The sequence below is a fragment of the Canis lupus genome, chromosome 34 (assembly GCF_003254725.2).
Source record: "Canis lupus dingo isolate Sandy chromosome 34, ASM325472v2, whole genome shotgun sequence".
Classification (NCBI taxonomy): domain Eukaryota; kingdom Metazoa; phylum Chordata; class Mammalia; order Carnivora; family Canidae; genus Canis; species Canis lupus.
Genome location: NC_064276.1, coordinates 3,382,263 through 3,403,993, shown reverse-complemented (window position 1 = coordinate 3,403,993; position 21,731 = coordinate 3,382,263). Strand labels below are relative to the sequence as shown.

General features: G+C 43.8%; 1 protein-coding gene across 5 annotated transcripts in view; it reads right to left on the bottom strand.

Annotated features, from left to right (window-relative positions):
- Window positions 1-3,469: 3,469 nt before the first annotated feature.
- CTNND2 (catenin delta 2) overlaps window positions 3,470-21,731 on the bottom strand; it is a 924,458-nt gene continuing 906,196 nt past the window's right edge. For all 5 annotated transcript variants that reach the window (XM_025451313.3, XM_025451315.3, XM_025451314.3 and 2 more), the window contains 4 exons: window positions 21,427-21,553; window positions 15,836-15,967; window positions 10,329-10,402; window positions 3,470-4,654 (listed from right to left, as the gene is read on the bottom strand). In XM_025451313.3, the coding sequence (XP_025307098.1) occupies window positions 4,394-4,654; window positions 10,329-10,402; window positions 15,836-15,967; window positions 21,427-21,553 (594 nt within the window). In that variant the 3' untranslated portion in view covers window positions 3,470-4,393. The remainder of the gene's footprint in view (window positions 4,655-10,328; window positions 10,403-15,835; window positions 15,968-21,426; window positions 21,554-21,731) is intronic.

Genomic DNA, 21,731 nt, shown 5'->3' with positions numbered 1-21,731 from the left:
AGTCCCTAGATTATACCTTGAGTAACAAGGTTCTAGATTATTCTAATAGTTGCAGAAGCGATCTCTTTCTAGACCAGGCGTTCTCAAAGTATAGTCCCCAGACGTGTAACATCAACATCACTTGGGAACTTATTAGAAAAGAGACTTCTCGGCCAGTCCCAGCCCTATCCAACCATAAACTGAATGTTTGAACAAATTGTTCAGGTGATGTGCTCCAGGTGATTCTGATGCTGACAAGTATCCTACACTGCATCTCATTGTTTCCCCCAACCAAAGAATTATTCAGCCCCAAACATCAGTAGTGCATTGGTGGAGAAGCTGCTCTAGTGCACCAGGTGTATTTTTTATCACCTCTCACGACGGTTGTCAGCGCCACCTGAGGTGACGTCTCTTTTACGCATGCACATTCTAGTACAGAGTACCAGGTGCTTCATCAAAGTTTTTGTCTTCATTTTATTGAGGAACTAAACAATGAAATATTATGAAAATTTTAAATGTGTGATGCTAATGTAGTCATTGTTGGAGTTCATGTCAAGAATTCTGTTGTCTTAACGGAGGATCAAACTCTTGACTTAAAACCCCACTTCACCATTTCCTAGTGTGCTCACAAAGTTCTTTCTGTTTGCTTGCTTTTTAAACTACTTCATCCTCTGTGGCTGACAGACAGAAGGTGCAACCCAGTGGTTTATTATTGAACTGATGAAGACACTGAGGCATTGCTGGCCTTGCTAGTCCCAAACTGGGTATTTGTATTAGTTCCCTGGTTTGAGAGAAACGTGGGCTCATTGCTTGGGCGTTTTGTAGTTGTTGTTTGAAGGTAACCGGAGGTCTTGGTCTCTCAACTTTGTAAGGCCAAGGATTGTTCCCACATTCCAGACCCTTCTTCCTGTTTATAGGTTACAAAACAGTATGTTGCTTTGAGAGGAGGTGATGTGCATAAGGCTTTCCAGTAAGCTCTCTTCAAGGAATGAAGACCGGTGCACTATAATGAAGATCCTGACCTGAAATGTGCCACTGTCCCTCTGAAGAGACAGAAATCACAGGGGGGAAGGAAATTGGCTCTCAAAGCCAGACAAAATACTCAGTGTCTTCAGAGAGCCAAACCTCACTTCTCAGGGGCATAATTCTCAAGGATGGGGAACACTCTCAGGTCCTAAAGGAGAGCTGAGGTAAATGGAACAAGCAAACCAGAAATTTATTTTGCTACTGAATTGAAATACTGCTTTTTTTTTTAACAGCAGTTTTCCATAATGTGTGAGTCTTGATAATATGAAACTGGTCATCAGTGGTTAACCTTAACCTAGTTAGCACTAAGTGTGATGTGACCTCTGTGTCACCCTAATTCTTATAAAACTGTTTGATATTTTATTGTCTAACTCACAATGGATAATTTGGATTAAGGCATTAATGTGTAGTATGAAACCTGAATCAATATTAAAATATCTTATTTTTAAATATTAATATCATCCAAGGTGGTATATTTTCAAGTATTCCTTTAATCAGTCCCTGGTGATCAAAACTCCCACGTGAAAAAAAAATGGGTCTTTTTCATGCGTAATGTCCAGATTTTACAACTTAATCAATGCACTACAGAGTTTGAGAGGAAAAAATTTCTAGTTTCTTTTTTTTCCCTCCTTTGCTCTGAAAAACACCATTCCCATCTTAGTAGATAATCCAAGATCTGGAGGCTCCTGTAGACCCAATAGACAACTATTTGTAGGGGCCAGAGGTGGGAACGAGGTGTCAGGCTTGATCACTTCAGTACAACGAAAGCAAAGACAAAGATTTCATGCCACAGGTTTTGTATTTTTTTTTGTTTTTTCTTTTAATCCAATATAGCCCTTGTTATGAATAATAAATCACCAGCTCATCAGCTTTTATTGCCAAGGGACCCTGTGGGGGCTTTAGGTCATTTCATGGTTTATGTAAAATCTCATCTATCTGTCTATTATCCATTTATCTACCTATCTCGTATCGATCATCTTCTATCAATCATTTCTCACTCGCCTTATTTACTTGTACGTGTGTGTGTATATATGAAAAGGAGAAAAGGATTGATGTGAATAACAACAAACATGTTTAATTTCTTTTCCTACTTCTGCCACTGAAGCCAGAGGCTCCTGGCTGAATTGGTTGGTCCCAGCATGGCACAACATTCCATCAAAGAATCACGGGTAGCAGAGGCATCTTTGGTCTTCCCAAGGTCCCAAAGGCGGGGAATGCATGGCCTCAAAAGCATAAAGGAATGATGAAGCTCCTGCTTGGAGGGTTTTTTAGCACATGCAGTAATTCCCCCGTGCACAATTCCAGCCAGGAATGAGTCCTAGTGTTTCCGGAAAAGTTAAGGCAGCTACTAGGTTATGCATAAGCCACATCTATGCTATAACCTTTGCCTCGACGAACTTCACTAATTCATTCTATGACATGGATCAAGCAGAAACACTGTTCTCAGCGCTAGATTATTTCTCCCTGTCCACAGGGGCTGGAACATTCCTGTGAGGGAATCCACAGAGGTAGAGTCCTGGGGTAAACAGTGCAACAAGGTCCAGCTTGCAGGTAATTTGTAGGACAATTCATATGTCCATTTCTGTCCCCTGCTCTATTCTGGAAATTAGTTTTTCATTTGAAAAAAATACGCATGAACAACAACAAAAAATTAAATCTTTTGATTGTTGTTAAATTTGGAGAAGGAGCCACTGATTTTGGACTTTGAGGTGGATTAAACTATGTAGAGTGAAGGGGAACAAGTTTTAAAGGAAGATGGCAGCCAATTTCTTTTGTTATTTAATTTTTATTTTTTCCAAGAACAGTTAACATTTACTAGGCACCTATTGGCCTCAGTCACTTGCATCTAAAGAGCAAAGCTAATTTACCCACAGCCCGTGTTCTTTTAAATGGTTAGCTTTATTTCTTAGCTCTGTTAACCACTATTCTAACATTAGCTTCAAGTTCAATTTTAATAATCTAATCCATAATGGTCCACTGCTCCCTGCCACATGAACAAAAAGTTTGGGGGTAATAAGGCGAGCAGTTTACATTTTCTGTTGATACTTCAAGTAGTTGGCCCCAAAGTGAAATTATTGAGTTGGCCATGGTTTATTGTGTTCTGAGGGCATAAAACGTGGAAGGAAATGGACCTGTAGAAAGAGGTGGTATCTAAGAATGTGTGAATGTGTGAGAATCCTGTAACTTCACTTCAACTGGCCTAATATCCTGAGTCACTAGATGGTCAGAAGAATAGATGGAATACAAGAGGGACAAAGTGATGTACATTTATACCAAAAACCAGAAACAAAGCTTGTACAAGATGAACAGCAGATGAAATAGCTTGTATCAAAATAAAATCTCACGCAGGTCATTTTTATACATACGTGGACATACACACACCCACACACGCACAGACACACAAGCAAGAATGTGTATTTTGTAAGATAGGTCCTTGGAAATAGACATTCTTAGCAAATATGGATGACAGATCAATTGTAATTTATTTTCTTTTAACACTGTATCATCATAAAGAAAACTGGTATAAATGAAAAAATCTATTTCAAATATCTACATCTAAAATTTTAGGCAGTGAAAAAGCACTTTGTTGACAAGGAGTGTGGAATGATGTATGTTAATTGTCAGAAACTGCTGAATGCCTTGCTTAGTCGCCACAAACAAATTCACATATCAGAACGAACAATACTGCTAAATATTCCTTTTTTTCCCATTTTTTTTTTTTTTTTTTGTTAAAACGTACTGGGAGAAAGAAAAGAAAAGAAAAACTGGAAATCCATACATCTTTCAAAAGATTGAAATTGAAGCAATATTTAGAACCATAGATGAGGAAACACTGCCGCATGGTGTAATATACACAATGCGCTTTTCTTCTTTAATCTGTAATGTACATCAAATACTTTACAACAATGCATTAACAAAAGGCAAGAAACATCTTGCTGTACAGAGGAACCCCAATGCAACTTGAAGCCTAGAATCACAACAGATGAAGAGAGTAAACAAAGCGTGAGAAGCCGTCCCTCTAAAGCGTGTCAGCTACGCCGCCCCTTGTGCTTAGCGGTGACCCTCAGGCCCCCACCCGCCGTCTCCTCCGCCGCCACCCGGGCCACATTCCACATCGGGCACTTCTGAGCCTCTACAGCTCCAACTAGACAGGTGTCGTCCAATGTCCTATGCAGGATCACTTCAGCTTTCTACTGACTTCCAAGTTAACTTTCGGTTCATTTAGCTTTCTAAAATAGCTCTTAATATTTCCTTACTGGTTATCACAGCCTTCCTATGGAACAGGCTTTAACGAACTAAATTTGCAGGGGAGGAAAAAAAAAAAAAGCAATGTCTCGTGGTATGCATGCACATGCACTGATCCCGGAGCGCCTGGGGCCGCCGCGCCTCACACCCAGGAGTCGGGGGAGGCGGGGTAGTGGCTCGTTTCATAGTTCAGTTCACTGTAGGGACGGGCAGCTGAGTAGAAGTCGACATAGTTGCCGGTGGACTTGAGTCCCAGGTGCATGGTGTACTCACTGGCGGGAGGGCGGTGGTGGACCTGGTCCTCGAAGAAGGACTCGTCGTAGTTTCTCGTGGAGTTCTGAAACGGCTGGTAGGTCTCGTAATCTTTCCTGCTGGGCTCCTGTGGGACTGGCTGTGCCGGAACCTGCACAGAAAAGAAGACCCACCTGGGCTGGATCGCCTTCCCTGGGGGCAGCCTCCCCGAGGCCAAGGCACACCAGCCTCCCTGGAAGGCTGTGCCTTGGCCCTTTCCAAAGGGTGGTTCCTGGGTCTCACACACTGGCCTTCTACATGACCTTTACTCAAAGTTACGATTATGGTAAGACACATATGTGGCATATACTTTGCCATTTTAACCACCTTAAATGTACAGTCCGGGGCCATTAGGTCTATTTATGGCATGGTGCAGCCCTCACCGGTATCCAGGTATCCACGTCCAGGACTTTTACATCACCTCAAACAGAAACTCGATACCCATTGAGCATAACTCACCATTTCCCTCCTCGTCTCAGTCCCTGGCAGCTGTCATTCTACTTTCTGTCTTCCTGATTTTCACTATTCAGGACGCCTCATGTAAGTGGAATCACATAGTATTTGTCCTTTTCTGTCCGGCTTCTTTCACTTAGCCTAATGTCCCCACAGGCCATCCGTGTTGCACCATGGGACAGGATTTCATCCCTTTTTACAATATTCCATTGTACAATGGAACAATATTCCATTGTAGCGGTATACTGCTACCATTTGGTTTATCCACTCATCTGGTGATGGCCACTTGGGTTGTTTGCCCCTTTTGGCTGTTGTGAATAGTGCTGCAATGAATGTGGGTGCACCAGTACCTGCTTGCATCCCTGCTTTCACTTTTTGGGGGTATGTACCTAGAAGTGGCACTGCTGGAGTCTTTATTAACTCGATGTTTAACTCTTCAAGGAATTGCCGAACTGACACAACCACTGGACTTTTTACTAGATAACCCTTTTTAAATGAAAGAGGTATAAACTAGAAGCTATAGCACAGGAGCAGTTGATTTTCTCTTTCCTAGATTTGTTCTAGCACACCTAGGTGTTGCAATCCCAGACAAAGAGACAGTGAAGATATTCAAGGTCTAATGGTCACTCGGGTATCTTCCTGCCAGCGCATGGGGCTATGATCAATACCTCTCTGGAGGATGGAGGCCTCCCACCGGTGGGGCCATTCCATCACACCTGCCTAAGTGATCAGGGACCATAGCCTCAAAAGGATACAGAGAGAAGCACATAATGAAAAGAGGGAATCCACTCCAAATACCACATACTCAGAAGGACCAACACATTTCCCAACTTGGTTTAATTAAGAATTGATTGAACTTGAGAATGCTGTGGGATTATGAAATTTTTAGTTAGTGGGGAGGAGTCTTCAGTATTTTCTGGTGTCCCCTTAGCCTATCTCAATGCTCCTAGTTTGCCCTCTTGTTCTTTGCACATTACTGTCTGATGGAGGGGACCTTGAAAGACTAAGGGATCACATGAGCCTCTGAGATACTTAAAGTCAACAATCCGTTCCTTGGTGTTAAGGACAGTAAGACAGAGGGTGTTCACGGGCTGATGATTAGCATTTGCATGGTGCGAGTTGGCTATCTCCTCTCCTTCCGACTTCCTCTGGGTCCCTTTTTTTAAGCACTGTGCCCTTAAAGTGAGCAGAACCTCCCCAGTTAGTGCATACAGTCATGCATAAAGCTCTGCTCATGGCAATAATTAAGGAAAAGGTCTGGTGTGAATGATAGAACACTCTTAAAGAATCACGGTTTGATTGCCTCCTAGCAGATTCAGTAATTCCCTATTAATTTAACTAAGGCTCAGCATGGAAATGTCCTATAGAAATTGGTCCTAGTTAATAGATAATGATTTGTAATTAGCACGTTGTGTGTAAACGATGCTTCTAATGACCTGCCCATAATTCTTCTCTCAAGTAAGTGAAGCTCCCTCTTTTATATGTAATTGATTTACACTAGTAATTGACCTATTTTTCAAAGGAGCAGTGAACTTCATCATAGCTGCCATCTACTATGTCCCACACTTCCAGTGAGTGGTGGCTGATGAGTGAGGTTTTGGGCTACTTGCGAAATATCTGTTAGCCTAAGAGCCTGGGCCTGAGAGGGACATTTGGAACTACTCTTCGGCATCTGTAATTAAACAGTACCAGGTATATGAAATTACTTGGCTAGGCTGGCATGCCCTGTGCTGTTCTTTGAAGAGCTAGGCGCTATGCTGAACTTTTGCACTCCAACACTGTATTGGTACCTCAGCATTGAGCGTACAAAGCATTGGAGCTGAGTGGTTTAGAAAAATCACGGGGGGATGGAGCTAGAGTTGACTGTGTTTCTATGTCAGTGGGCACTATATCCAACATTTAACAAATCCCTCCTTGCTTGACCTTGAAGTAGTCAGAAACATGGATATATGTATGTATATGTCTCTATCATCTATCTCTCCTTCCTTTCCTCCATCTTTTCTCTGTCTTCCTGTCCATCTACCCATCCACCCATCCGTCCATCTGTCTGTCCATCCATTGTCTGTCCATCCGTCCATACAATTCCTCCTTTATAGATGAAGACACTGAAGCTCAGAGGAGTTAAGAAACCTGTCCAGGATGTCACAGCTAGTGGTGTTGTGAGAGAGGAATTTGAACCCAGTGCACAAAGGAACCCTAGAAAAACTCCCTTCTTTGTATTGGTCTTAGGGGCCGGGGATGGAGAGCTCTGCAGGGGAAATCACTGACAGGCTCGTGGCTCTCCTCCACAAAGGCTGCTTCTCTCAGGCTTTTGTACAACCTGTTTCAAATTTCTTATTGTCATCATGTTCTCTCTGGTTGGTGGATGTCTTTAGGTTGGGCACAAGTTTATTTTAGTCTTTTACCTTGAGGAACTGCTTTCTTCAATTCATCTACATTGATCAGGAAGTCTCATGAAATTCTTTCTAAGGTTTAGTCCTATAGTTCTGAGACTAGGTATAAATGAACTCTCCGGGATGGGTGACGGGTGGCAATGCTGTGTTTGGAGGGACTAAATTTGCTCACTGGCATGGTGGAGCAGAGGTCGACTATGGATTTACACTCCCAGTGGACGAATGTCGGCTGTATTTTATAATTTACTCTAAGGGATTATCTGACAGGTATTCAAAATTAGCAGATAAAATGCTCCCAAATATAAGCCCTCCTCATAAAGAAGCTAAAATTAAATGCATTTTTAAAATGTTGCACTGTTTGCATAAAGCAGACTTCTATGAAGGAAGTAGAAGAATGTTTATATATAGCAGTGTTGTATTCTGAATTTGAGTGTCTCTTGTGATTTAGAGGTGCCCTAGTGCATCCAAGTTGCCTGGAGCTGTTGCTTGCTTTTGCCTTAAGGCAGCATCTTTTTTGGGGTAGGGGAGGTACAATCAGCCAGCTGACATGGGAATACTGGGGTCCATGTTCTTGGCACTCTGTCTTGTGGCTCCTGCTCCCATATAGTCATCTTTGTTTAACTTTTTCCTCAATAGGAGAACATTTAGTTTAAATTGTGAAGGATGGGACCACTTCTTTACCCACTCACTGTTAGCATAACGGAAATTTTTATTTATTTCTCACTGGGTTTGCCTACGAACTGGACTGATTTCTACCACAAGGGAAGTAGCTGCCCATTACAGATCTTCAAACTTCACCATATGGCAAAAGCTGAAGACTTGGGGTGTTAATATACAATGACAGAGGTCATGTGGTAAGGATTCATGGTTTTCAAAGTCTGGTCCTGAGACTGGCAGCATCAACATTACCTGGAAGCTTGTTAGAAATGCAAATTATCCACTGAGTCAGAAACTCTGAGTTTAGGGGCCAGTAATCTGTGTTTAACAGTTGTCTAGTACATTCTGATTCATGCTCAAATTTGAGAGCCACTAATATAGGGGAGGGCAAGTGCGACAAGAAGGCAGATGAGTCAGGTTGGAGTCTTAGCCTTTCCTGAACTAGGTGACCAAAAGCAAACCCTTATCCTCCTTGAATCTTAATTTCCTCATCTCTGGGGACAATTTCACCTGCTCCATCCACTTTGCAGTGAAACTGAGGACGCAAACCGAGACCTCAAGATGCTGTTTTGATGTTATCAGTAATAATCTGATGGTCGTCATCAAAACACCAAACCTCTTTATCTTCAGTTTATAGAGATAAACTAGAGATAGTTTATAGTTTATAGAGCAAAAATTCTGTTCCTAGATACATACAGTTAAATATTTTTTTGTTTGTAAGTAGAAGATAGACTAGTACAAGTTGGGTAGGATTTTTGGAGAGTTTAAGTAGTTAACTCTTAAAATGATGTTTGCAACCAGTTGATTGGAGACATAAAAACTGAGGACCACAAACCTTATATCTCACACTAATGGCTGTTTCTTCTAGGAGTATTGAGGCTCAAAATAACTGGTGGCCACCCCTGCTGATCATCTGTCTAGCACTCACGCATCTATTTATTTATTCATGGACCTTTTTGCTTTTAGCAAAGTCCAGAACTGAGGGAGGTGAAGTAAATGTTAGCAATGTGTCAGGCAGGTGGTTGGGCCTGGGCATTCATTGCAAACGTCATGAGTTGTCTTCCAAAGTGGCTGTGCATGGACTGGAACATGCAGAGCAAACGGATAATTCCTCTACCCATAACTGTTCCTCCTGTTGATGGGAGATTAGAGAGACAGATAATTTAAGGTCGAAGAGACACTTTCTGTGTCTTCCTCCTTCTCTTTGAAATGGTCCTGCACAAGATATTCTATCTGCTAGGAGGGGACCCCTTTCTTTTTTAAAGATGCTGTTCCGACAGGTACTGAGAAATGTTCAAAACCAGCACATCTTCCTTCCATGCTTACTGTCATCTGGTTATTGCAATCACACAAATAGCTTTTAGATTTATCTTTCAGCCCAACCTTCCTGACTTATGGCAGGAATCCAGAGCACCAGCAGAAGCCAGCCTGGCAATAGGTATTCGTAGCCAACAGTTATGAGGAAAGCCCACTTTTCTGTAGTGACCACTATAGGGGACAGATTTCTGAAGTTATCAATCAATGAAGGAACAGAGGCTGTGCCTTTTGCTTTTACAGTTCCCACAGAACCACGGAGAAAACGAGCCTTCAGAGAATGTTTGTGGAAGGAGACAAACACACACAAACTTAGACCAGTTCTCAAAGGAGCTACTGCTCAGCATTCCTCAGACTTGAACACGCACATGAATCACCTAAACATCTTGATAAAATGCAATTCTGATGCATTTGTTGCATCAGATGGATCAGAGGCAGGGGTCTGAGAAGAATCTCTTCCAACAAGCTCCCATGTGGTGCTGATGTTGCCAGGCCCCCAACTAGACTGAGTAGCTCCCTATTTAGTTGTTCATTCTTGAACTTGGTGTCTCTATTTTATTGGTAACATAATGAATGCTTTCTTCTAAGTGAGAACTGGCTGGGTTACAGGAACTACCAAATCCCTGTCTGCTAATCACACAATACTGTCTAGTAACCAGAATCTTCCACTTGTGTATTCGAGGCTTTTCGTTTCAGATCATAGTAGACAGCTTGCTTGCTACTACCAAACAAAAGGAGTTGTAGTGAAATCAAAGATTGTTTTCAAATTGGAGGCTGTTCTGATTTCTGCCGCCACCCCATGTTCGCTGTGCTAAATGTGAGTGAAGAGCAGCAGGGAATGTTATTTTCTTTTCTCAGTCTTTTATGCATGTTATGTAGAACTAATTCACTTTTTTTTTTTTAACAATTCCAGGATATTTCATGCGAGTTGAGGGGGAAAATGAATACAAATGTGCGTGTCTCCTTTACCTGGTTATGTTTGATGTCTTCAGCGGGTGCACCATAGGAATTCCTATACAAAGTTGAAATTCCAGTATTTTGAGCTGAAAGCCAAAGGGAAACAACAAAAAAAAAAAATATCAGCCAAGAACGCAAAATTTCAAGTGAGGAATAATGGTGCCCTAACAAAGCTTGGTTTCTCGGGGCCCATTCCTAGCGCCATGCCAAGTGGAAGAACCCTTTGGCCCTGGACACTTTACTTCACATGCAGATGCAAGAAAGAACAGTCAGTTATTCTATCAAATCCCCACAGCATGAGAGTCTCTTGCAATAATATTCAGACTGTAGATGGGGTCAGGGCAGGGGCAGCACACAGATGGGCATCTTGCCAGGATTCCTGCCTTCCTCTCTGGTGAGAACTAGTGGGTGATAAAAGCGTGTTTCCTGCACCGAGGCACGCAGGCCTCTGTAGAAGCAGCTTAGTGTTGAGCTGGAGAAAGACAAGAATAAAACCTCTAATCTGGGCTCACAGAGTGCTTAATCATCATGCAGACAGGTCATTTCTCAAAGGCCCGGAGGATGGGCACGAAGGATCATCCACCTCTGTCCTGCCTGTCTGGGTGGTTGCAGCTTTGGAACACAGATAGACACAGGGACAGGAACCCCTCACCCTCTCTTGTGACTGGCCTGTGGTCTAGTTGAAAGGAAGGGAGGTCTCTTCTAGTTGCCAGCAGCTTCTAAAGGCATGGGCAGGGTCTGCCCACTTCCTTACCTAGAACCTTTGGGGGTCATGCCACAGGCCCAGAGAAAGGGCACCACTCCCCTCTTAGCCACTACAAGGTCATAATTCAAGAAAGCTCTGAAAAAATCATCAAGTGTCAATGGGTTATAAAATGCTCTAGAAATGAAGAAAGCCTTGGTTTTTGCTTCTAGTATCTAAAGAATAATAAAATAGGATGACATGCCATAGTCTCTCTTATAGATACAGCTACTTTAGGCTCAAAGTCAGTAATATCTTTCTCTCCACTCATGCCTATTAATTAAAGCACACAAGAGCTGTGCAGTAAGAGTCCTCTTGGAACATTGTGCTTAGGAAGTGAGAGCTGGGAGCCCATTCTGAATTTGAAAGACCACCCCAACATATTCTCTGGTTTGGTGTATGTCGCTCCCATCTCTACTTTTGCCTGGACCCCTGCTATAGAATCTTCCTTGACAGCCTGGCTTCCACCCTGCCACGCCAGCTCCTCCACTCTTCTTGTTCCCAAGAGCTGAACCATCTTGCCAGACAGACTGGATTATGTCACTGCAGTGCCCTGCCACAGTAAAAGATGCAGGATCAGGGCCCTGACTGATTTTCTATGGTGTCTCCCTCGTGTCTTCTCTTGTCAAGGGAGCCCCAGCCAAACTGGCCCTCTTTCCATGCTCAAGCATGCATTTTGTTCTGCTGCAGGGATGTTGTATTGCTGATCTTTCCCCCTGGAACTCACATCCCCCGGTCTGGACTGCCTCTCCTAATTGGCGGTCAGTCTCTTCCTCGACCACCTGAGAGCAACCCCGCTCACCGGGCACCCTGTATCTCATGAGCCTGCTTATCTTCTCCATCATACTCAACATCATGTTGGTGAGCTTGTTCTACTGTCCACATAGTGTAGCACTTTCCTTCACCTATGACAGCAGAAGTGCTGTGAGGCCAGAAATTGGTCTGTCCTGTCACCTTTGTCAGTGGTGGGCGTCCAGGACAGCGCCTGGCCTGGGTGTATGCTCACAGAGTGAGTGTTTTATTTACTGAGGGAATGAATGAAGAGGAATCCTGAGAATGTATGCCCTCAGAACTATGGTTTGCTGATGGAAAATGTCACTTCAGGGTGAAATTTTGTCTTTTTATTTTTCTGTTATTTGGAACAAAATGCATTGGAACATGCGCTGTTATATAGCCTTTGGTCCCTTCCCTGTCACGTTTGTGGCTTCTAAGCTAAAGATGTTTCTACTGGAAGTTGTTGCCTCCTGCTCTTTGGTCCACTTCACCTGCTTAAAGGAGGCTGTGCAGCTGAGACTGAACTTGAGGCTTTGCAGACACACGAAGCAGAGGTCTTCCTGGATGCTCTGCCCTTGTATGTCTGCCCTATGAGTATCCTCATAGGGAGATGCCTTTCTTCTTTTGTCTTGGCCCCAATTGCCAACTGAATCAACATACTGCAGATGGGCTCGGCTTTCAAAAGGCATAGGGAAGATTTGACAAAAACAGGCTCCACCGGCCGGTTGATGGGAAAGCACTTGGGAAGCTCAGACTCGAGGGCCGAATCCCCAGGGTGAATTTTAAAGTCAGGCCATGTAGCTGCTGGGCTCACAGGGCCCTCCCGCGCTGCACGCTTCGGAACACGTAACGTTCCTGGGGAGTCATGACCGCGAGAAGTAGCGATCACCATCCTGCGTGTCCGGAGGAACAGCGGACTCTGGCTTTCTGGGGACTCCAGGTTGGCAAAAGAACACCAAGGGAGAGGACATTGTAAGACTCCTTCTTAGCTCGGTAATGAGTTCAGAAAAGGTGGGTCAGGGGTGGTGGGGAAGCCTGGCACGAGAGGCTAGATGGATGCACTTCTAGGGCCCAGTGGAGATGCAAACCCAGGCAAGGACCTGTTCTCACTTGAAGCTGTCCCCTGTTACGTTTAGAGGGTGAGGCTTCCCATGGTCTCCCCATGGCACAGGGAGGGTTTTCTTTGGGGGAAATGGTAGGGCATCCTCTGATGTTTTAAAAACAAGGCGGATATGCAGTTCTCAGGTATTTTTCAATGTGCTATACTACAAGCGCCCCCTGGATACTTGTGAATGCAAAAAAGTACTGCTAGTGATGTGGAGGTCACAAGAAACTTGATCTGCAGGTAGACGCTGAAATGATGGGCCCGTGCAAAAGTGCCATAGAGCAGGAGTTGGCCATTCAGCCTTCCATTCCTGTATGAGGCGTGTGCTCCCACCTGGCTTGGCTGGGGACTTATTCATCCCACTGCGGAAGGTAGTGAGTAAATACCTCCTCCATCCCTGCCTCTGCCATCACTACCTTCTCCATCAGCACCTCCACCAGCACTTCCTCCATCTCTACCATCATCACCTCCAACTCCACCATCACTATCTCCTTCATTACCTCTTCCACTATCATCACCTCCAATTCCTTCATCACCACCTTCTCCATCACCACCTCTACCTCCACCATCACCTCCTCCACTTCCACCATCACCACTTCTCCATCACCACCATTACACCTCCACCATCACCACTATCACCACCATTACCTCCATTACTCTGCAACTACTTCCACCATCACCTCCAACCTCACTACCTCCACCACGAGCACCATTATCTCCACTACCATCACCTCCACCACTACCTCCTCTACCATCAACTTTCACCTCCACTACTACTTCCACCATTACTACCACCTTTACTGTAGATAATAACTAACTTTTACATAGTACTTGTTGGCTTAAAAGGAACCTTCCTGTATAAACATAGAGTCAATGTTCTTCTAGGCTTGCTAGATGATTGCTAGTGTAGTTTTGAATGGGTTCTTAAAGTAAGTTATAGCAAAGATGTGTAAGCCAATAAGTTAAAAAAATGACATATATCTCAATAATGGAATTATCAAGATCTCTGCCATTAAACATCTAGAAACATGTTAGATTTTATTTTTCCTTTTATTATGTATGCAGAATATGATTATGTACCACTGGAACTATTTCAATATAAGTACACCCACATTTAAAAGCCTTTTGAAAGATTCTACTGGGCAAGAGAGAAAAGGTAAATAACAATGCGGTCAACTTCAAAATTGTTCTTGTAATTATAATCTCAACTTGTCATCTCAGAGTGCTGCGATGTGGCTACCTAGGGCAATCATAATTCCAAAACGAATGGGCCAGGTGAATTTGGTGTCACTACTCCAGAGTAATCGGTACACATTAGACTCTCTGCTGAATGTGTTGACTCTAGAGACTTGGTATTTGGATTCATGGCTTCCACTGTTCATGCTCATCCACAACTGGGGCAACATTTAAGACAAGAAAAGCAGTGAATAAGAATAATAAGGATATCCTGTGTAATGAGTGCAGGCATGAGGCTGAGACATTCCCTGGTAAGTGTGTACATGGAGGCAGAGTGCTGACCCTGGGGTTGTGCAACAGGAGCATCTGTTTACTGTGTTTTTCTCTTTTGCAGTTATGCAGAGTTACCATGGAAAACACTGCCTCGGGGGTAAATGCATTTACCATAAGAAACATTTATCTTAAATGGCCTCAGTCTCGAAGTCATCTTAATAAATCATCCAATTTGTCTATTCTGCTTCCCTGCAGGTCTATATCTAAACAATATCTCAGAAAATTACACGTTTAAGATCTTCTTGGTAAGAAGGTCTCAGTGTCTGTTTAGGATTATGCCCTCCACACCCCAGTTTTATGAATGGTCTCATCTGGCTATGTTCTCTTAAAACCCTATTCCTTGTGGCCTATTTTCATGATGGACCCATCTCCACTTCCACACGGCAAAGAAGGCTGTGGAATCCCTATTAGAGACCTTAATGGCTCTGGCAGTTCTGTGTTCAAGGCATAACCCTCTCTATACCAATACCCCCAAGTCCTGCTTCTTTGAGGAAATGAAAAACTAGGGCAAGGGGAAGTGTGTGGAGAGCTGGAGGGGATGATAGATGGAAACAAGGAGAGTTCAGAATACAGAATAGAATGGGGACTTAAGGGCAAGGCTGGTTATGAGAAAGGCCAGGCAGTGCATGTTGGATGGGTGGTGATAGGCACCAATTTTGGCCTTGTCAGAGTCCCAGTTGATGAGAAGGGAGAGACAATGGGTATGATTTGGGTAGTGAGGGGTGGAGGGCATAAAACATCAGTATAGTACAGTACCATAATGTCTGTACAGTAATTGTGATTATTGGTTCTAATGAATCTTCATGAGAGTTCCTCATGATAAGAGATGGGTTTCACGTCAAGAAGAGAAAATGTCTCAGCAGGAGTTCTGTGGGTTTCCCTGAAATCCTCTTTTTTTATTCCCCTCCTCTCTCTTCCCTTTCTTTTCTTATCCACTTCCCCTTCCTTCTATTTATAATGTCAAAGCTTGGCTATAGCGCACCCACCATCTTGAGTCCTCTCCACTCTGGATGATGGCTGCTGAGAAGAAATCTATTGTGACTCCTCTCTCTAATTTGAGGGGAATATTATGATCTGGGCGAGCAAGAAGGAAAGGGGTAGGTGAAAGAATAAAAGAATAAAATACAAGAGGTGAAAGACTAAAATATGCATAGAGAACATTTTCTTTTAATTATTTTTAAGTATAAGATGCTCAGGTTTTATTCCTCTGGCTTAATCTCCTTGTCCCCAATTCCAGAGAATCCTTGCTGTCAAGCTCTCAAGTGACCTGCTAGCTGCTAAGTCCTGCTGAGCTGCTGAATGTGGCTTGACATCTCAAGTACCAACCCTCAGCCCTGTCCCAGATCACGTCAGCCGCTCTGAGGAGAAAACGCACAAAGCTGCGCTCACCTGTCATGGCGTCTTTCCTGGAAGCGTGTTCTCCTTTAGTTCCGTGGTAAGTAGCATTGCTGCCAGTGGATTCATAGTCTGTTTTCCTTTCTTTGAGGCTGATCATTTCCCGGGGTGAAGCTGGGGCACTTGCTACATAAAGAAAACAAAAGGAAGACTTTCTGTGTCTCATTCCACAGCACGGATAGCTTTTCGCACAAACAGCTAAGGTCATGAAGACACATGGCTCAACCTGTACCAGTACGTGTGCATGGACCTACTGATTTTTTGTTCTTTTGGCTCTTGCCTTTACGCCTTCCCATACTCCCTGTCCTTTGTTGCTTTGTAGTTAAGGGGGTACTCAGCCTTGGTGTTGGTAATGAAAGACTATTTGCTGGGGCCATCTTTCTTAGAAAGACATCCTGACTGGGACCTGACCCACCAACAGTATACAGGACAGTTTTAAGAATGAGATCAGACTTGTTTTCTTTATTTCTCTCTCTCTTCCCCTTTCTTTCCCTTCCCTCCTCCCTCCCACTCTCCCCCTCCTTTCTCCTCCTCCTTCTTTTCTCCTTTTTTTTTTTTTTAATAATTCTATGTGTTTCAGAGGAGCCATTACTGATTTTGGAGAATCACTGATTAAAATAAATGCAGTCTTACTTAAATACTCAGTGACTCAGGAACTATTCTAAAGGAAGCCAGATGAATACGTAGGATGATTTGTGGGGCTGAAATAACCCAACCAGCAAAGATCAGCCCATGGGGTGGACTGGGCAGGGTGTGCAGAGAGCTCATTTCCCGATGAGACATCCCTGACGAACGCCCCCAGCAATCTCTCACCTACACCTGGCACTCCAGCCACTTGCTGCCTGTTGGACCGGGGGAGGGAGCCCCAGCATCTCTTTGAGCCTCCATTTCTAAAATGATGGGTTGTAATTAAAGGATCCCATGGGAATTTCATGATTTTTTTTTAAAACTGCTCTCAGACTAGAGTTAGAACTGAACTTGGCGATAAGGAAGCAAACAGAAAGAGGGTTAGATTTCTTCAAAGATCAAATGGGTTGGTAACAACTACTCTGTCCTGCCAATGGAGTGGAGTTCTATGTGTGTGTGCTGGCAAGGGGGCAGCTGGCTGTCCTCACACTGATCTCCATGCTCCTCAGTGATGATGCTCAAGTCCAGCGCCTAGTCAATCACCTCTATGTCAGTAGGGCCCAGGCATGGCCCTCTTCTGCCCTGAAGCTGTCCCCAGCACCCCCGTGCTGAGGATGGTGCTTCATGAGCCTGTTTTTAAAAAATATTTATTTGTTTTCTTTGAACAGCATAATGTAGTATGTTCATACACTATATATATATATTTATATTTATACTATATTTATATAGATATACTGTATGAGCATACTATCCATGTAGTACATATCCTTGTCCTTCTCTCATCTTCCACTTTATTTTGTCTGATAGTATTTTTTTAAATGTTAATGTAAATTCCATTAGCCAACATATTGGCTACATATAGCCATCATTGGTTTCAGATATTTTATTCAATAATTTATCAGTTGTGTATAACACCCAGTGTTCATCACATCACGTGCCCTTCTTAAAATTAACAAGACAGGAAACAACAAATGTTGGCGAGGATGCAGAGAAAGGGGAACCATCTTATGCTGTTGACTGGATTTTTTTTTTTTTTTTTTTTTTGCATTCAGAACAGCTCAAACTTTATTTTTTATTTTTTATTTTTTTCAGAACAGCTCAAACTTTAATGGGTACTCGGTAACCCCTTCTCGGCAGAAGGCCATTCAAGGGGGTTCCCACGGGCAGCATTTGCCACCCTCAGGACACAGGGACAGGTACACAGGGTGAGGCAGGGAACCCGAACGCTGCGGAGTGGCTATCAGTGGGCCGCTCGCGCTGAGCCAGGGCTGGTGGCACTAGGCCTGGGGCTCGGGCACCATCCTCCATCATTTGAAGGCAAAGGGCACCCGGCGGATGTTGGCACAGGCACAGAAATCCCCGATTTCAGTCAGGTAGCTGTCAAAGTCATTGATGAAGGTGCACTTGAAGCCCAGGGGCTTGAGCAACTGGCAGATTTTTGGTGGACACCCAAACTCAGTGAACACCCAAACTCCACTGATAATGTTCAGTCCCCAAGACTGGGGCCTACCTGGGTCAGCCGGCAGCCGGCCAGGGGGTCAGCAGCCCCTCCCGGCTCCCCTGTCTACCTTGACCTGGCCTATCTGCCCAGCGGGAGCAGTGCCCGGCTAGTGGACGAGGAATTCTTCCGGCGGGTGCGTGCACTCTATTGTGTCATCAGTGGCCAGGACGGGCGCAAGGAAGAGGGCATGCGGGCCGTCCTGGATGCACTGCTGGCGGCAAGCAGCAGTGGGACCGTGACCTCCATGTGGCCCTGATCTCCACCTTCGATTCAGTGGCAATGCACGAGTGGTACGAGGAGAAGCATGCTCGGCACCAAGCATCACTGGGCATCACTGGCTGGGCAGCAATAGCACTGTGTCCATGCAGGACGAGGCCTTCCCCACCTGCAAGGTGGAGTTCTAGCTCCATCCCCGACACCCACCCCCTCAGCCAGGAATCTGCCACTGTCCCGAGATTCCCTTGCATCAAAAATAAAACAGGTACTCCACTCAGCAAAGAAAAAAAAATAGTGTGGAGGTTCCTCAAGAAGTTAAAAATAGAGTTACCCTATGACCCAGCAATTGCACTACTGGGTTTTTAATAAACCTGTTTAAACATAAGACTCATCTGAGAATTCAGGGATACCAGGGCCCCCATTCCTGCCTGCCCCAGGCCTTCTGAATATGAATCTTCAGTGAATGAGCCTAAGAATTCATATTTAACAAGCATACCTGGTGATTAGTAAGGCTAAGGGAACTCTGATTTTTTTTTTTTTTTTAAATAAAGCCCTCTGCTAGTATCCAAGCTCCTCCCCAGCCAAACCTCACATTATACCTTTGAGCTTACCATTCACACCCTCTGCAGGATCCCTCAGCTCCAGCCCACTGGGCCTGCCTATTCCACGAATGTCCCTCTTTTTTCATTGTCTGGGCCACTTGATGCATTTCATCAAGTTCAGTATCTTCTATGGGCAAATCACTATGCTAGACATTGGGGAACAGAATCATGAATCATGTTGCTCTCTCAACTCGCAGAGGTCAGGAAGTGGACATGCAAATAAACAGAATCAGAGGCAGAGGGCTTAGTAGATGTCGCAGCCAAATGCTGGTGAGAGAAACAGAGGGAGCCTTTGCCCATCCTTTTCTGAGAGACACTCTACCCACTTCTCAAACCTACTCAAACAAAATCCAGGCTCATTGCTCAGCTCTTGAAACCATAAGAGTTCCCAATCCTGGCTGCCTATTAGAATTAAATCCTTGGAATGCTTTCAAAAATACTGATACTTGAGCCTCACCCAGAACCAGTTGTATCAGAATATCTGGGTGTAAGTCTATTGTGAAGACAAGGAAGAAAACGGCATTTGCTCCACATAACTGGACTTGGCTGTGTGTCTAGTTGTTGTGTGTTCTCAAAACATTGGCCACTGGGGCTCACTCACCTCCTTTACCTTCTACCCCACTCTCTCCTCTCTTCTCTGTCATCCTCACCTGGGAGAGTCCTTTCCCTGCTCTTGCTCCTTTGCTTTTAGAACCTTCTGCATAAAAGCTAGTCTTTATTTTTAAAGGATTTTATTTATTTATGAGAGAGACAGAAAGAGAAGCAGAGACATAGGCAGAGGGAGAAGCAGGCTCCCTGTGGGAAGTCTGATATGGGACTCAGTTCCAGGACCCCGGGATCATGCCCTGAGCCAAAGGCAGATGCTCAACCACTGAGCTGCCCAGGCATCCCAAAAGCTAGTAACTGCTGGGCAACCACGAAGGGACAATATTTTGTAACCTCTTGACCACAGCTTTCAAAATTAGCATCTAGTAGCATGCAGATGGTGGGATTTATTAAGCTATATCAAGTGTGTAATTATCTTTTTTTATTTTTATTTTTTTTTTAAAGTGTGTAATTATCTCTCAAGACCTCACACACAGTGGGTCCGAGGCTCCGGTAAACTAAGATTATACTTTTGGAAAAATCAAATCACGCCAACAAGTGTTTACTAGGTGTCTTTGATGTGCCTCACTAGGAAATAGCAGGCAGTGCCCTCGCTGAGTGGCTGGGAGAGTGCCTTGACTCTCTGCCACTTCTCCTTCTGGGCACCTTCCAACCTACTACTGTGTCATTTCATCTAACATTACTGTGTTCGCAATAATTAGGGCTTTAAAAAGACACCATCCTCGTGCTTCCCAGACTCACTATTCTTTAACTTTTTAAGATGTAGGGAGGTAAAACACACAAAAGGCCACCCCTGTGCTTCCAAAGTTGGAAGTTTCTCTGTCCCACAGAGGTGTCTGAGTCTCATCTGGTGGAGGACCAAACATTACAAGCAATTACACCACACTAGAAATAGAAGTTTCCATGGGACTGGGAGAGAGTAATTTATTTCAGTCAGATATTTCCCATTCTTGTCTGATTTTCCTCATCAATCTGACAGTAAAGTGTGGTGTCGGGTTTGATGGCCAACCATCTCAAGGGCAGAGGAGTGTTCTCCTACCACGCCCTCTGAGATGCAGTTCTCTGGCAGACAGAGGGCAGTGAAGAGCAAGGAGAAACTCTTCTTAAATAAAAATCTAGATAGGGGCGTATGTGTGTGTTGTGTGTGTGTGCGCGCGCAAGTGCACAGGTGTATGTGCATACACATACACACACAATTATTTAACCATCCTTCCTTCTGACAACAAAAGCCAAAATGCAGAAATCAAAAGAAATATTTTAAAACTTATACTTAGAATAAGTGTAAGTTTTTAGAATAAACACAATGAAGACCACTTACATAATTAAATGATATGCTCATATTTGCCTTTAATTTTCCCCTTAATCTTAAGAATTATTATAATGTGACTGAAAGGGAGTATAAAAATAAAGTATTTTTACAAGTAAATAAGAATAGTCAGTTGAAAACTAAAACAATAGAAACGTGATAAAATTAGGGAAAAAGTCGAGTGACTTAATAGTTCTGAGTGGTTGTAATAAGACTTTATTATTGATTTATCAGCTGGTTTAAAGGTAATAATAAAAAGCTAATCAGATATGGAGTAATAATGAAACCCTTAATGGGATATTTCAAATGTGTGTCATTTTCAAGCAGGAAACAGCATGCCCTTTCTCCCTTACTCTGCTATTTCAGTTATAATCAATACAATGCAACTCAAACTATTTTAACTTAGAAACACGTCCACAGAAAAACCTAATTTGCAAGCATCTGACAACTATCTTTATTTTTGTTGTTCACCGAATGCAGGTCCATGACATGCATTTCATGCATAGAACACCTGTTCAAGATTTTTAAAAATCTGTTAGATTTGTTCTAAGTCTGTGTAAACACAACACAAAGTCACCACTGCTATAAAAGAAAACAGACTTGTTTGATATTTCTAGCAAATGTGCCAACTGAGACACTCTCCTTCTATAGGGGTGAGCAAAGGGGCTTAAAGGAGGGCCCTGACGCCAAGGGCAGTCAGGCTTGGCTGGCTCTGGGCGTCTCTTACCTGAGCGGTTGTTGGGAGACACTCGCACAGGGGAGATGGAGGGCGTGCGGGAAGAGGAATAGGGCCTTTGCCGATCCCTCTCGATGGTTGACGATGAGGCTACAAAGTGATACTGTGACCATCCGTCCTGCAATAGACAGCAAGCTCCCATTAAGTGGGGAAGGCATCCCCTGACATTTCGACATTCCCAACTTTTGATTTTGCAAAAAACATTTCTATAGTTTGTCAAGAGAGATCATGGAGCCCTGCTCCATTATCAAGGTTAGCAGAGAGGAGCGTGAACTGGGACCCACCTGCTCCCTCCA